The sequence below is a fragment of the Phyllobates terribilis genome, unplaced genomic scaffold, assembly GCF_046119375.1.
Source record: "Phyllobates terribilis strain yellow unplaced genomic scaffold, ASM4611937v1 Scaffold_12__6_contigs__length_324123572, whole genome shotgun sequence".
In the NCBI taxonomy this organism is placed as follows: Eukaryota; Metazoa; Chordata; class Amphibia; order Anura; family Dendrobatidae; genus Phyllobates; species Phyllobates terribilis.
This window is the reverse complement of record NW_027362772.1, coordinates 304,409,610-304,426,454: the sequence shown is the minus strand read 5'-3', so window position 1 is coordinate 304,426,454 and position 16,845 is coordinate 304,409,610. Positions and strand designations below refer to the sequence as shown.

At 47.8% G+C, this 16,845-nt stretch overlaps 1 protein-coding gene across 2 annotated transcripts in view; it reads left to right on the top strand.

Annotated features, from left to right (window-relative positions):
- Positions 1–2,940: 2,940 nt before the first annotated feature.
- SCN3B (sodium voltage-gated channel beta subunit 3) overlaps positions 2,941–16,845 on the top strand; it is a 30,345-nt gene continuing 16,440 nt past the window's right edge. Inside the window, exons 1-6 of one of the 2 annotated variants that reach the window (XM_073657312.1) lie at positions 2,941–3,161; positions 3,266–3,453; positions 10,671–10,834; positions 11,728–11,956; positions 12,807–12,945; positions 14,853–14,944. In XM_073657312.1, coding sequence (XP_073513413.1) covers positions 3,396–3,453; positions 10,671–10,834; positions 11,728–11,956; positions 12,807–12,945; positions 14,853–14,919 — 657 coding nt within the window. In that variant the 5' untranslated portion in view covers positions 2,941–3,161; positions 3,266–3,395 and the 3' untranslated portion in view covers positions 14,920–14,944. Of the gene's footprint in view, positions 3,454–10,670; positions 10,835–11,727; positions 11,957–12,806; positions 12,946–14,852; positions 14,945–16,845 lie in introns of both variants that reach the window. The other variant, XM_073657311.1, reaches the window with a different exon arrangement.

Here is a 16,845-nt window from a genome sequence, read left to right as displayed (position 1 = left end):
CCTGTGGGGAGCAGTGAGAACTTTGGCCGCCATGACACCGGGCCTCGGTGGACTGCAGCGGCGCTGGTGGCCCTTCACCAGACACCACAGGTGGCGTAGTCGTTAAATAAGCCACTCAACCCGGACGAGCCCTCAACATCTTCCCTTTCATGTGACGGCCCTGAGCACGGGTCGGGTCCGGGCCACGGCTGCACCCCATCTCTTCATCACAGGACCTGACACCGAGTCCCCCATCACCCAGGGTAGACTCAAAAAAGGGGCTCTTTCGAGAATGAGGTGTCACACTATATGTGACCTAGGGTCTCTCTACCCTTGGTATATGTGACCTGGGGTCGCTCTGCTCTTGGTATATGCAACCTGGGCTCTCTCTGCTCCTGCTATATGCGACCTGGGGTCTTTCAGCTCCTGCTATATGCGACCTGGGGTCTCTCTACCCTTGGTATATGTGACCTAGGGTCTCTCTGCTCCTGCAATATGCGACCTGGGGTCTCTCTGCTCTTGATATATGCAACCTGGGGTCTCTCTGCTCCTGCTATATGCGACCTGGGGTCTCTCTGCTCCTGCTATATGCGACCTGGCGTCTCTCTGCTCCTGCTATATGCGACCTGGCGTCTCTCTGCTCTTGCTATATGCGACCTGGCGTCTCTCTCCTCCTGCTATATGCGACCTGGCGTCTCTCTGCTCCTGCTATATGCGACCTGGGGTCTCTCTGCTCCTGCTATATGTGACCTGGGGTCTCTCTGCTCCCGCTATATGCGACCTGGGGTCTCTCTGCTCCCGCTATATGCGACCTGGGGTCTCTCTGCTCCTGCTATATGCGACCTGGGGTCTCTCTGTTCCCGCTATATGCGACCTGGGGTCTCTCTGCTCCCGCTATATGCGACCTGGGGTCTCTCTGCTCCCGCTATATGCGACCTGGGGTCTCTCTGCTCTTGGTATATGCGACCTGGGGTCTCTCTGCTCCAGCTATATGCAACCTGGGCTCTCTCTGCTCCTGCTATATGCGACCTGGGGTCTTTCAGCTCCTGCTATATGTAACCTGGGGTCTCCCTACCCTTGGTACATGTGACCTGGGGTCTCTCTACTCCTGCTATATGAGACTTTGGGTTTCACTGCTCCTGGTATATGCGACCTGGGGTCTCTCTGCTCCTGCAATACGCAACCTGGGGTCTCCCTACCCTTGGTACATGTGACCTGGGGTCTCTCTACTCCTGCTATATGAGACTTTGGGTTTCACTGCTCCTGGTATATGCGACCTGGGGTCTTTATGCTCCTGCTATATGCGACCTGGAGTCTCTCTGCTCCTGCTATATGCGACCTGGGGTCTCTCTGCTCCTGCTATATGCGACCTGGGGTCTCTCTGCTCCTGCTATATGCGACCTGGGGTCTCTCTGCTCCTGCTATATGCGACCTGGGGTCTCTCTGCTCCTGCTATATGCGACCTGGGGTCTCTCTGCTCCTGCTATATGCGACCTGGGGTCTCTCTGCCCTTGGTATATGCGACCTGGGGTCTCTCTGCTCCTGCTATATGCGACCTGGAGTCTCTCTGCTCCTGCTATATGCGACCTGGGGTCTCTCTGCTCCTGCTATATGCGACCTGGGGTCTCTCTGCTCCTGCTATATGCGACCTGGGGTCTCTCTGCTCTTGGTATATGCGACCTAGGGTCTCTCTGCTCCTGCTATATGCGACCTGGGGTCTCTCTGCTCCTGCTATATGCGACCTGGGGTCTCTCTGCTCCTGCTATATGCGACTTGGGGTCTCTCTACTCCTGCTATATGCGACCTGGGGTCTCTCTGCCCTTGGTATATGCGACCTGGGGTCTCTCTGCCCTTGGTATATGCGACCTGGGATCTCTCTGCTCCTGCTATATGCGACCTGGGGTCTCTCTGCTCCTGCTATATGCGACCTGGGGTCTTTATGCTCCTGCTATACGCGACCTGGGGTCTCTCTGCTCCTGCAATACGTGACCTGGGGTCTCTCTCTGCTCCTGCTATATGCGACCTGGGGTCTCTCTCTGCTCCTGCTATATGCGACCTGGGGTCTCTCTGCTCCTGCTATATGCGACTTGGGGTCTCTCTACTCTTGGTATATGCGACCTGGGGTCTCTCTGCTCCTGGTATAAGCAACCTGGGGTCTCTCTGCTCCTGCTATATGTGACCTGGGGTCTCTCTGCTCCTGCTATATGCGACCTGGGGTCTCTCTGCTCCTGGTATAAGCGACCTGGGGTCTCTCTGCTCCTGCTATATGCGACCTGGGGTCTCTCTGCTCCTGCTATATGCGACCTGGGGTCCTCTCTGCTCCTGGTGTAAGTGACCTGGGGTCTCTCTGCTCCTGGTGTAAGTGACCTGGGGTCTCTCTGCTCCTGCTATATGCGACCTGGGGTCTCTCTGCTCCTGCTATATGTGACCTGGGGTCTCTCTTCTCTTGATATATCTGACCTGGGGTCTCTGCTCCTGCTATATGTGACCTGGGGTCTCTCTGCTCCTGGTATAAGCAACCTGGGTTTTCTCTGCTCCTGCTATATGCGACCTCGGGTCTTTATGCTCCAGCTATATGCGACCTGGGGTCTCTCTGCTCCAGCTATATGAGACCTGGGGTCTCTCTGCTCCTGCTATACGCGACCTGGGGTCTTTCTGCTCCAGCTAAATGCGACCTGGGGTCTCTCTGCTCCTGCTATATGCGACCTGGGGTCTCTCTGCCCATGGTATATCTGACCTGGGGTCTCTCTGCCCATGGTATATCTGACCTGGGGTCTCTCTGCCCATGGTATATCTGACCTGGGGTCTCTCTGCTCCTGGTATAAGCGACCTGGGGTCTCTCTACTCTTGGTATATCTGACCTGGGGTCTCTCTGCCCATGGTGTGTGTGACCTGGGGTCTCTTCACTCCCCTCTGCTGTGGGCCGGCCAGGCTGTCTAGTGTGTGACTCACTCATCAGACGCTGCTCTCCACCGCCACCTAGTGCTTGCAGGGATCATTTCCCTACCAGTCGCTGGACTTCCTCTCATGATAACCATTGTGCTCCCTGAACACCTTGCAAGATCATTAGATCTGCTCTGGGAAGAAGCTAATATTAAGGGGACATGATTATTCCTTCCTGACACCCTGATCTCCTGGAGAGGATGAGATACTGAGCCGCCCATCTGCACATCGTCTATACGGTGCGTCTACTGCACATACAAGCCGCTCAACACTACAATCTCCGCTGCATCTGTCACTGCCTGCTCTCTCCAAGGTGCTGAAAGACATCCATGACCTCTTACAGGGTCCCCCACCCCGGGAATATGGCAGCCCTGAAGATGTAGGAGGAGGGGGTCTATCCATTATCATCATCATCCTTTTCCTCTTACCCCAGTAACCTAACAAGACCACCCCTGGAAGGAATCAAAATCATCATGGCTACCTGGAGGAACACAGTGTTCTGGGGTCTGACCCTGATGCTGCTGATGTTGGGTAGGTGGTCATTTCTAGGTCAGTGCTTGTGTGATCATATTACTAATTGTAGAACAATGGAGGAGGCAGAGGAGAGATATCACAGCCTCAGAGAAGGGGCCTGCATAATGAACCTGATAGTGGTGGATCAGTGTCCCCCCATGTCTGATAATGGTGGATTAGTGTCCCCCCACATGTCTGATATATAGTGTCCCCCCATGTCTCATAATGATGGATCACTGTCACCCCACATGTCTGATATATGGTAGATCACTGTCGCCCCACATGTCTGATATATGGTAGATCACTGTCGCCCCACATGTCTGATATATGGTAGATCACTGTCACCCCACATGTCTGATATATGGTAGATCACTGTCACTCCCATGTCTGATAATGGTGGATCAGTGTCCCCCCCATGTCTGATATATGGTAGATCACTGTCACCCCACATGTCTGATATATGGTAGATCACTGTCACCCCACATGTCTGATATATGGTAGATCACTGTCACCCCACATGTCTGATATATGGTAGATCACTGTCACCCCACATGTCTTATATATGGTAGATCACTGTCACCCCACATGTCTGATATATGGTAGATCACTGTCACCCCACATGTCTGATATATGGTAGATCACCGTCACCCCACATGTCTTATATATGGTAGATCACTGTCACCCCACATGTATTATATATGGTAGATCACTGTCACCCCACATGTCTGATATATGGTATATCACTGTCACCCCACATGTCTTATATATGGTAGATCACTGTCACCCCACATGTCTGATATATGGTAGATCACTGTCACCCCACATGTCTGATATATGGTGGGTGGATCACTGTCACTCCCATGTCTGATAATGGTGGATCACTGTCACTCCCATGTCTGATAATGGTGGATCACACTGTTAACCCCCATGTCTGATATATGGTGGATCACTGTAAGCCCACATGTCTGATATTTGGTCGATCATTGTCACCTCACAGGTCTAATAATGGTGGATCACTGTCACCCCACATGTCTGATATATGGTCGATCATTGTCACCCCACATGTCTGATATATGGTGGATCACTGTCACCCCACATGTCTGATATATGGTGGATCACTGTCACTCCCATGTCTGATAATGGTGGATCACCCTGTTAACCCCCATGTCTGATATATGGTGGATCACTGTAAGCCCACATGTCTGATAATGGTGGATCACTGTCACTCCCATGTCTGATAATGGTGGATCACTGTCACCCCCATGTCTGATATATGGTAGATCACTGTCACCCCACATGTCTAATAATGGTGGATCACTGTCACCCCCCATGTCTGATAATGGTGGATCACGGTCACCCCCATGTCTGATAATGGTGGATCACTTTGTGTCAGTGAATGTACCATACAGGATCAGTATAAGGAAAGGCTGCACTGCGGCCACCAAGGAGTGAGGTAGCTCTATACATTGTATAAACATACATCGTATCACCTTAGGCTCTTGATACATTTCTATGCATTTGATGCCAGCAAATAATGGTAAAGACTTCACACACAGGTGGACTATGCAGCAGGAATATAGAGGGACAGTAATAGAAAGCTAGCCATGTTATTCCTCAGTGTGATGATAAAGGACATGGACCCATCCGAATACATATATTACATATAAGCACTATGTAGCATTACATACCAGCTGGATACATTTTGTGACTTCACTCCCTCCCCACCCATCTGTCCTCATTTCTTCACATGCACTCCCAGGCTGGCATGGCTCATGCCCTGGGCACATATATACCAGCACCCAAGTGCTCACATTTCAGAAGCTCCATGGGGGAAGTCAGATTTACCGTATGGACACAAGGCGGAGGTGGACACTGCCTCACCCGTGGGTGGGATGACGGGAGCGTAGTGGGTGCATAGGCTGGGAGCCCTGGTGACAACCTTGCAGATACATTGTGTGTGACCTCATCTTTTTCTTGTCATTGCTCTAATAAATTACAATATGGAAGGAGTTGAAGTCATCTATGGATATTTTATGGAACTTTAGGGGATTTATTATTCAGGGAATTCAACTGAAAGTGTAACATCAACAGATAATCTATGCCGTCTGTCCACCATGCTATACACTGCAGCTCTTCCTGTTTAAACTGGCTCCTGTATACAGCCAACACAAGCTCAGTCAGTGTATGGAGAACAGATTTCCACTACTGCGAGAAGGGAATGATTATAAACTACAAAGGCATTTACACATGGAAATAGGGGAAATGATGAGTCCCGGGGATCTACAGGAACAATGGCTGAAATAATAAATCCGCTCCTATGTAAATTCATTACCCAAATACCCCAAACAACACAGGAACCCTGCACCGCATACGCATCGTCACCTAAGAAGAGATTTCACACTTATTAATTCACCCACTAATATTGATACGATATACCAGGTCCTAAACAGCTCCGGGGGACATCTCCAGTGAGTTCACAGGCTGCACCTGCAGAACACGGGCCACCGTGCACACCCCACTGTGTACCTGCAGAACATGGGCCACCGTGCGTACCCCACTGTACCTGCAGAACACGGGCCACCGTGCGTACCCCACTGTACCTGCAGAACACGGGCCACCGTGCGCACCCCACTGTACCTGCAGAACACGGGCCACCGTGAGCACCCCACTGTACCTGCAGAACACGGGCCACCGTGAGCACCCCACTGTACCTGCAGAACACGGGCCACCGTGCGCACCCCACTGTACCTGCAGAACACGGGCCACCGTGCGCACCCCACTATACCTGCAGAACACGGGCCACCGTGCGCACCCCACTGTACCTGCAGAAGACGGGCCACCGTGCGCACCCCACTGTACCTGCAGAACACGGGCCACCGTGCGCACCCAACTGTACCTGCAGAACACGGGCCACCGTGCGCACCCAACTGTACCTGCAGAACACGGGCCACCGTGCGCACCCCGTTGTACCTGCAGAACACGGGCCACCGTGCACACCCCACTGTACCTGCAGAACACGGGCCACCGTGCGCACCCTATTGTACCTGCAGAACATGGGCCACCGGGCACACCCCACTGTACCTGCAGAACACAGGCCACCGTGCGCACCCCACTGTACCTGCAGAACGCGGGCCACCGTGCACACCCCACTGTACCTGCAGAACACAGGCCACCGTGCGCACCCCACTGTACCTGCAGAACACGGGCCACCGTGCGCACCCCACTGTACCTGCAGAACACGGGCCACCGTGCGCACCCTATTGTACCTGCAGAACATGGGCCACCGGGCACACCCCACTGTACCTGCAGAACACAGGCCACCGTGCGCACCCCACTGTACCTGCAGAACGCGGGCCACCGTGCACACCCCACTGTACCTGCAGAACACAGGCCACCGTGCGCACCCCACTGTACCTGCAGAACACGGGCCACCGTGCGCACCCCACTGTACCTGCAGAACACGGGCCACCGTGCACGCCCCACTGTACCTGCAGAAGACGGGCCACCGTGCGCACCCCACTGTACCTGCAGAACACGGGCCACCGTGCGCACCCAACTGTACCTGCAGAACACGGGCCACCGTGCGCACCCCGTTGTACCTGCAGAACACGGGCCACCGTGCACACCCCACTGTACCTGCAGAACACGGGCCACCGTGCGCACCCTATTGTACCTGCAGAACATGGGCCACCGGGCACACCCCACTGTACCTGCAGAACACAGGCCACCGTGCGCACCCCACTGTACCTGCAGAACGCGGGCCACCGTGCACACCCCACTGTACCTGCAGAACACAGGCCACCGTGCGCACCCCACTGTACCTGCAGAACACGGGCCACCGTGCGCACCCCACTGTACCTGCAGAACACGGGCCACCGTGCACGCCCCACTGTACCTGCAGAACACGGGCCACCGTGCACACCCCACTGTACCTGCAGAACACGGGCCACCGTGCGCACCCCACTGTACCTGCAGAACACGGGCCACCGTGTGCACCCCACTGTACCTGCAGAACACGGGCCACCGTGCGCACCCTAATGTCCATGGCCAGATTTACTGTTACCTGCTGCCCCCTTGGATTGGTGCGGCTCAGTGACAGTGACTGGTAGCGACAAACTTGGTTATGTTCCTGCACATATCTACACTCTTCTGTTGTAAACATGCCTTCTTCTTATTTTGTTACCCTAAGCCTTAAATAGTAACTGTGGTTTTATTTATTTTCATAAATCAATAGTACATATGAAAATAAGCAACGTTTTAAAATATTTTATCAGGGAAATCTGCCTTTTTTTTTTGGACTGATCTTTGATTCTCACAATCCTAAATTCCTGGGTAAAATGTGTCTTCAGGAAACATAGACCTCTCCATTACTGAGATAGGAGATGAGAGTTGGTGCTCATAAACTTCTATCGAGAACTCACAGACGAATGTTTGTGTCTGCTCCACCCACCTTCATAGGCATTTATGAGCACTAACTGTCATCTCTAATCTCATTATTGGTTCACTGATCACACAAGAATTGAGAGTGTAAAATCAGTCCAGAAGGAGAGAGAAGCAGATTTCTCTCATAAGATACAGAGTTGCTTATTTTCACGTGTGCTATTGATCTATGAAATAAAAATTAAAACAAGTTACACGTTAATGGGTATTCACTCTGCAAGCATTTATCACCCATCCACTGGATATAAGCTGACTGCCCCAGTTTCCCCACTGAATAGAGCACCTATGCCATTCATCCAGGCAGTCGGAAGAACCACTCCCAAACTTCCATGAGGCGCACCCTAACCAAATGTCACTGAATAGAACCCCATCATCCACACTGTATCACTGTATCCGAATACTAAATAAGGCAAATAACTAAGGGATATACAGACCCTGCGTAACATCTCTTCTCCCTGTGTCTTGCCGCATCTTTAGCCTAAGCCAACATATGTGCCAGATGTAGGGCACAGAGACTCTGCCCACGCTCACATATAAATATTTCATCAGGCTTTGCTCCAGTTTCCTAATTGTTCTATGAAAAGTGACGTCTTGTATGAACTTACGACTTCTGCATCTTAAACAGCAGAACTGAGAATACAAGAAGTAGAGATTCAGACAAACTGACTGATCGCTCATACAGTGGGAAAAAATAAGTATTTAGTCAGCCACCAATTGTGCAAGTTCTCCCACTTAAAAAAGATGAGAGAGGCCTGTAATTGACATCATAGGTCGACCTCGACTATGAGAGGCAAAATGAGAAAACAAATCCTGAAAATCACATTTCACCAAAATTTGAAAAAAAATTCTTTCCAAATCAGAGAATGTGATTTTCAGGATTTGTTTTCTCATTTTGCCTCTCATAGTCGAGGTCGACCTATGACGTCAATTACAGGCCGACCTCATCTTTATAAGTGGGAGAACTTGCACAATTGGTGGCTGACTAAATACTTTTTTTCCCCACTAAGTCTGCATAGGAGCTGCAGACACAAAACAGTAGGGGGATTTCTAATCAAAACCTATTGTTAAGTTGCTTCATTTTGTTTTTTTTAGTTTAGATGCATCAGAACAGTTTAAAAAATGCTTTTTTGTTTTCATATTGGAAAGCAAATGTTACTCCCAAAGGCTCCATTACTGTCATATCTATCTGCCTCTGTGGACTTATAGTCATCCTAAGTATATGGCCACTGTACTCTCAGACAACTTGTCGCCATCTGATAGCTATTGACCTCAATATCCAAAGTGCAAATCACTATATGAAATGAAGTCATCCATAAAACTATGAACTCCTACCAAAGTGGTGTGCACTAAAGATCTCACTGCCGGGTGTAAGGGTAAATGAATGAGTCAAGTGAGATGGATTTTAGGAAGCTGTTGCAAGTATTTGCTAGCAGAATTGTGCACAGGCATGACAGAGAGATGGGTTTTCTACTGGGGACATGAATCTGATTAGACAGTAAAAGCACTGTAGTCACTAAGGAAATGAATGTCATAGAACATGTAGTGCTGGCAAGCTTCAGTGCTCTGGAATGTAAGTAGTGGTGCGAAAGGAACTGGGCACATGGACAAAATAGACAAGAGACAAAAGACAAAATCAAGTACATTTGGAAGCACGAAGTGCCCCAGGCAATAATATCAGGCTTACTGATGTCACAAGAGTAATATATCAGTGTATCACTCTCGCTGGCACTGGGAGCAGCAGGTCAGTAAATACACTTTGTATTGACTTCAGATACAGTGTACGCCAACAGCTGAAACACTATCCTCAGATAATGCATTGCTAATGTACATTACAGACATCGCTCAGAGTGCTATCAGCTACCCATATGGCACAGGGACTGGCACAGAGTGCCAGCAGCTAATGCAGGGCAACTAACTGCGATGACATAGAAGAGCCACAAACCTTGATAAATGATTATTTTCAGCTCTGGCTTCTGAATGGGATAAGCACTGGTGTAGATTTAGACCTGTAGATTGACCACCAGTAAAGGAGGATGATAATAATTCGAGTAGATCTGTAGATGGCACCACGAGGGTCCTACGGTCACAAGATAGCGGTAGGCTGAGATCCTCTGTATGCTCATTTACAATTCTTACTCCGGTTATTCACTAATGAGCGGCTCGTCAGGATCCTACCCAGTGATCTTTGGAGCGCTAATGTGATCCTCTCATATCAGATGTGTGCTTTTTGCTCTTGTATACTTTACATTGTATTTATAACCCTCATTATCAGTGCAAACATTCTTCTCGACTTATGTGTGAGGCGCGAGGTTCTTCTATTTTTTGCTGGGTAATACAATATGTTATAATAAAAGGTCTTGTGTACATTTTCGAGAGGAGATGGATGTGCTAGAAGCAGGCAGGTTGCACTTACCATTGATGTGGAGCTTGCAGCTGCTATGGGGTCTGTGTGAGTGGGGGGGGGGGATTCCAGCTCGAAAACCACAGGCCGGTCACATCATTGTGAAATATTGCTGCAAAGACAAAGTGGAGAATGTAATCTGCAGCTGGTGATCTTGTGACCTGCACTAACCAGATTATCTTCTTTTCCATCTCCCCTTTGGTGTGTTTTTTTTCCCCTCTCATGGTGTCGTTGTTTACCCCATTGCTGTTCCTACACTTGTCCATTCTGTTTTTCCCTTCCTATTGTTATTAAACGTGTTCTGCCACATTTTGCTCCTTCCTGACCGTTACCCGCTCCCCGTTTGGTTTCATGTACACCCCCCGTCTTTCCCTGTGCCGGTGACCCTCTGCAGCGGGGCTGTGCTCACCTGTGTGTGTCGAGGTTCCTTCTGGGACAGAAGCCGTCCAAGGACACAATATGACCTTACTGTGCATCTCCTGCATGCAAAGAGAGGAGGTATACGCCGTCACCAACGTGGAGTGGTACTTCCAGCCTCACAATGGAAACCGATCGCTTGTATGTATTACCTATCTACATGTTGTAAAGCTATCAGTCTAGTCATTAATTTTGTCACGTCAGGCCCTACAGGGCTCCCGTAATACATTATAGCATGGAGCATGTGAGTTTTCACACATTGATAGTCCATCTGTAGGTTAGACCATAGACAAGTTTGGGGGTCCCACCTACCTATTAGGGTAACAGAGAACCCTGTAACCCAACTGTGCCAAGCAAAGAGGAAAAGAGGAGTGGCGCATAGGCTGGGCATGCATGTCGCTTACTACATTGAAGTCTACGTGAAACTCAAGAAGCTTAAAAGGTGTTGTCCTATCAATAAAATAATTAAGCCATGAACAATATGTATCATCTATGCGCAGGATAAGTGAAAATTTGTAGAATTGGTGGAAATCCAGCAGTGTGAATGGAGTAGTAGTGCACATGTGTGCTCCTATTAATGGTGGTCATAAATGCGCATTGCCACGGAAGTGAATAGATGGATGCACGCTACCGTGCATGGTCTAAATTATCAGATCCCACCAATTATACAATCATCACAAATGCTGTGGTGGAAAGACAAGAAATCTTGTTGATGGGATAATCCCTTTAAACATTGTAATTATATAGATAATAAATAATGAACAATTCTGCCCAGAGCTGCCCCGGCAGCAATTAAGGGAACAAATGGAACCCCAAAAAATTATATTTATTAAAAAAAAAAACAATGGTATTTATCTTATAAAACTGTAAATTACTTTAAAATAGCCAATAAGAGGAGATTTGCATGTTCTAGTATTAGGTTATTATTAACAGCACGTTCTTTTAGGATTAGCTCATTAACTATTACTAGTATAGATGCGCCTGTGTGAATAACGCAGGATTATATTTTGATGGCTGGTCTTCTACTTGTGCAGATCTTTGAATACAACGAGGGAAAACCCCGAGAGCATTTGAGCCCATTCAAAGGTCGTCTGCAATGGATCGGAAGCAAAGACCTGCAGGACGTCTCCCTGATATTACAAAATGCAACAATCACCGATTCGGGGCTATACATCTGTAACGTTAATCGCACGCTGCATTTCGAGGCGCATCAACACTCGACTACGAGCAACGTGGAAATTGATCTGATTGTGTCCAAAATACGTAAGTAACATGACATCCTTGGTGAGCAGACTGTTCCATCAGACGAAACTTTCAAACAGTATCTGCTAGAGCCTGTACAGCAAATGTAGCTAATCTTTCATAGGGTCTATGCGAGTCCCCCCTTGAGTGTGGTCCCTTCTAATCCAGATTTGGCACCAAAAAACCCAAACTAAATATAGTCCAATAAATAGAAACACTGTTTAGATCCAAAGGCCGACAACACGTCGCTCGGAGGGTCTGTTCACACGTATCAGACACAGCAGTATCTCTTCAGCATCTGGGGCTAAAATCTGGGGAGGACTCCTGAGATTTCTGCTGTCAATGTGCAGTATAAGGACCACCTTTCTTGAGTTCGTCCAGTTATTTTCCATGTCTATTCCATGGGAAAAAGATACTTATTTTTGCAGATTTTTTTTTTTTCACTGCGAAAAGAATCATAGCATGTAAAAGTGGGTGCAGAAACCCCATTCACAGTGGGTGCAGAAACCCCATTCACGCACACAGGATGCAATGTTTGCAGGTTTCATGTGGACTCCACATAAAATACCAGTTGTATCAACAGACACCAATACTTCTCACAGCTGAGGGTTTGGGCAATTGTATCCAGTCTCAGCATGTATGTACTTATTATTAACCCTTTAGTGACCCAGGACTAATAATAGGAGTACTGGGCATCTGGTTATCGTCCCGGCAGTCAGAAATGTGACCACAGATGACAGTAGATATTTTACTGTCTGGATGTGAGAATATCCGCTGCGAGGAGCCATATAAAGAAGAGGATGCCATGGGTTTGTGTATAAAGGAAGTGACTGACCTCAGTCTTAATGATCGTCTGGCCGTGTTTCCACAGAGAGAGAAGATTTCACTTCTGTCCTCTCGGAGATCATGATGTACATCCTTCTGGCTTTTCTCACCTTGTGGCTCTTGGTTGAGGTTGTTTATTGCTACAGAAAGATCTCGAAGGCTGAAGAAGTGACGCAGGAGAGCGTGTAAGTGTGTGCTCCCCTCCATACCGAAACATAAAAGATGCACCGTATGTTGATACACGAGGCTTCAGACAAAATAATAACCCCCTCTTTACTCTTCGTACCCCTCAATACACTCACAGAACATGATAGGAAACGTAGTCTACAGTGTGATCAGCCCATTGCGTTTTTACACTGCTCTCCGATGCATATCAGAATGCCAACCTTATGGCTCTGGGTCAGACTACAGAGGGTTTGTGTGTAGTCTGTTACCATGGAGACACATAGGTCTGCATTGGAGATTTAGGCCACGGCCCCACTATCAGTATTTTTTCTCAGGAGTGGGAGCCAAAACCAGGTGAGGAACAATCAGAGAAAAGGTATAATAGAAACAAGTCACCAATTCTGCATTTATGGGTTTTGGCTCCCACTCATGAGAAAAAAAATACTGACCAAATTCGGATAGTGGGGCCGTGGCCTTAGACTTAAAATAGCAGATGATTTTTATCTGAGATTTGTATTGTTGGGCTGTTTTTGAGCTTTCGGTTAGATGCATACATTGGGAAGATGTACGCCACTATATAGGCATGGTATCCGTCGCCCATTTACCAAGTAAAATACATAATTTTTAAGGTGGCCTAAGGTGTAGGAGAGAGCAGTCTGCTGCCTATTCCTATGAAGTAGACAAACAGGTAAACCAAGTCTTATTACCCCCAACAGAGGCCAAAATGACCATTTTTTTCGCCTACGTTGGGTAATTGCAGCTTTTCCTGGTGTATGAGCTAAACATAGCCCGAGACGTAATGTGCACGGTGCCTTACTTTGTTTTTCTTTTAGAAGAATTGAAGCAATAAAAGGGCTTGGAAAAGGAATATCGCTATAAATTGCTGGTCAGGCTGACATCTAACCCCATTTTGTGATTTGATGTACACCATGCATTCGTTTTATACTCACTAATTTGACATGGTTTGACATATGTATCCCTTTCCTGTTGAATCGGTTCTGATCTGACCACTGTCAGCATCTGACCCAAGATATCAGTAAAAAGTTAGGCAGCAACGGACAGGGATACATAATCAATTGTCTTATAAATGAATGTGCCATAGTATATTTTGTCTCTTGGAGGTGTGTGGACCATTGGACAAAACTGTCGGTCAGTGTCCAACTAACTCCACAACACAAGTCCTTTATCTAGGATTGTGATCTCCATACTTCTGGTAGATCAGATCACCCTCTACTGAACTTTAAGACCTCCAGACTATACAAAAGGTGACCTATACCTAAAATGAAGTGTATATTCTTTCTTTTCTTTTTTTTTAAGCGGCATTGTTGGTGTTTTACATATAGAACTATTAAAAGTTATGTTTTAATATTATTCTCACAATTGCTATACATGATCTAAAAAAGTAGAATTATTTGTAGTTTTTAGTGGGCAATCACTCCCACTGTTAGATTTGCTCTGTTTTATGTAATTTCTACTAAAAAAGAAGGAGAGAAGCCCCCACCAGACATCAGTGATGCCGCTTATCTCAAGGGGAAAAAGACAACATAGCGAACCTTGTCTGATCCAAAAGACAGAATATATTCTAGGCCTGGAAAACATTCGATTAGTTAGTTGTGAGAACATCACGCCAACAATGTCTATAGCTGGCCTATATAATGAAATCTAATAATAATGTAAGAAGAATTTACATCATCTACAATGCATATGTAAACTAACCATGAGTCACATGTGTACTAGAGAGGAGCAGTTCGGGTTGTGCTGTCCTCCAGTCCAGTCCTCCTTGGCTTAGTAAGAGCCGGAGGCGCCATGGATGTCGGGTGCGGAAGTGAAGACTGGCTGCCAAGGAAGACTGGATCCAAGATGAGGGCAGTGCAAGTTGAATTGCCCATCTCTAATATATACCCCTGATCTACTCTTTGTCCTGCAGCACTGATTATCTAGCAATACCATCAGAAAACAAGGAGAGCTGTCCTGTTCCAGTAGAGGAGCAATGAAGCTGGAAGGCATCAACACATAGCGGTGGGTACCATACCCTGGTGAATACGTGTGTGTCACTGACATCTTCCCATGTAAGACCACACCGCTCATGTATAGTATTTTCCACTGTAATGCTGCCTCCTGTACATAGTATATATTTCATAAGCCTGGCATCTCTTAAGTGTAGAAATTCTGTATCTGGCATGCTTCCAAGGGAGAATAATCTGTACACCCACCATATCAGAACACCAAAGAAAATCACTTTTTTAATTAAAAAACAAATGGATAATAAACCTTATGCAGTAAACTGCCATTTATTGTGGCACCTTGCTGCCCAAACATCCCACTAATCAGGCATGCAACCTAAATGGTCCTGTATCATATTACCAGAATTTCACCTGCTAGACCGGCACATGATGGCTCCTCGGCAGATCATGGGCAGGCAGGGATCTGCATCGGTGCTGACGTAGGTACACATGGAAAGTAGGTGCAGCTGTTAGGATCTTCAGTATGGTCTTTAGGAAACATTGGGAACGGGGCGACCCATACAGTGTGCGTCCTGATTCTTCTTCTGGTCCAGGTCACCTGGTTATCCAGCTCTTAGGTAGTTTCAAATGTGCCAGATTATCAGAATCTTAAAGAACCCATGCTCCCGGATATTGACCAGCTCATTTGTATGAGGCCTCATGACTCCCCCCAACAGATGATGTTGAGGAGAGGATGATAAAATCAGCATCCACCTAAGACATATGGACAACTTTATGGTATAAGCATGTCATTTTGCAATATCTTCTTGATGAACTCAGCGGATACAGACAGGTTTTTTTTTATACATTTTTCACCCATAGACTTCTATGGGTAGTGTAAGGTAGTGGTATTGATCATGTTGGGGGGGCACTCACTTCACCGGGTCAATTAAAGCACACAAGCCACGTTTTCCAGTTAACTAAAGTCCAGCAGTTTATTACACGTCATAAACTGCTTATAACATAGTCCATCTCAGTGGCTCGCAGGAATGTTACGCATGTAATGTCCTAGAGCCTTTCAGTGGCAGCTATGCCCGCTTGACTTCAGCAAGGTACAGCATCAATGTCCATATAAAGAACCATTTTTACCTTTGCCGGGTCTCAGCTGCTTCTCTCAGCTCTGTTCTGCCACAGCTGTGGCTTTAAGGCTCCCCAACCGTGGTCTTCAAGCCACGTGCCTTCCAGGATTACTAGCGTCCCAAACACAGGGATCAGGCCTCTTGCCTCACCAGGCCTCTCTCTAACTGTTTCCAAACCACCCGGATTTATATATCTTTCTGTGCACACAGGACCTGTGATGATGTCAGTCATGTGATCAGTCACCTGAGGGGAGGTACATGGTCAGCCAGAACACACCCCCTGGACATTTTAGCAATGCAGCAAGGCGCTGCATTACATATCCCCCCCCTCTGTTCAAACTTGTGGGGTTGAACACATAATATACACAATCACATTATAACCCACGGTTCACACAGAGACCATGTACTTGACAATTGCGCTGCTCAGCCCCTGGAACATTAGTCATCAACATTAGCCCATTCCTTAGGGACCTACCATCTGTCATTGTCACTAACTTCGTCAAGTCACATTTCCGAGTCGTAACATTGTCAGACCTCCCCTGCTCCCAGCGGTCAGTCGTAACCTTGTCAGACCTCCTCCTCTCCCAGCGGTCAATACAGCAGTGTGACTCACATGCCCTTGTATCTAAGGTCCGGGCCGACTCCGTACTGTCCCGTACTCTATTGGGTCGTTTGTATGGGCCTCTCAGACCTGAGTTACTGGAGGTCTCACTACCTCTAAACCCACGCCCACTATCCTCAGGACATCTTGGAAGGTCTCTAACTTCTACTGTAGCCATTCTATTATTTGAAGGGCCCTTTCTCTGTCTGGTCTCACAATTTCTAGATGGCTGCCATC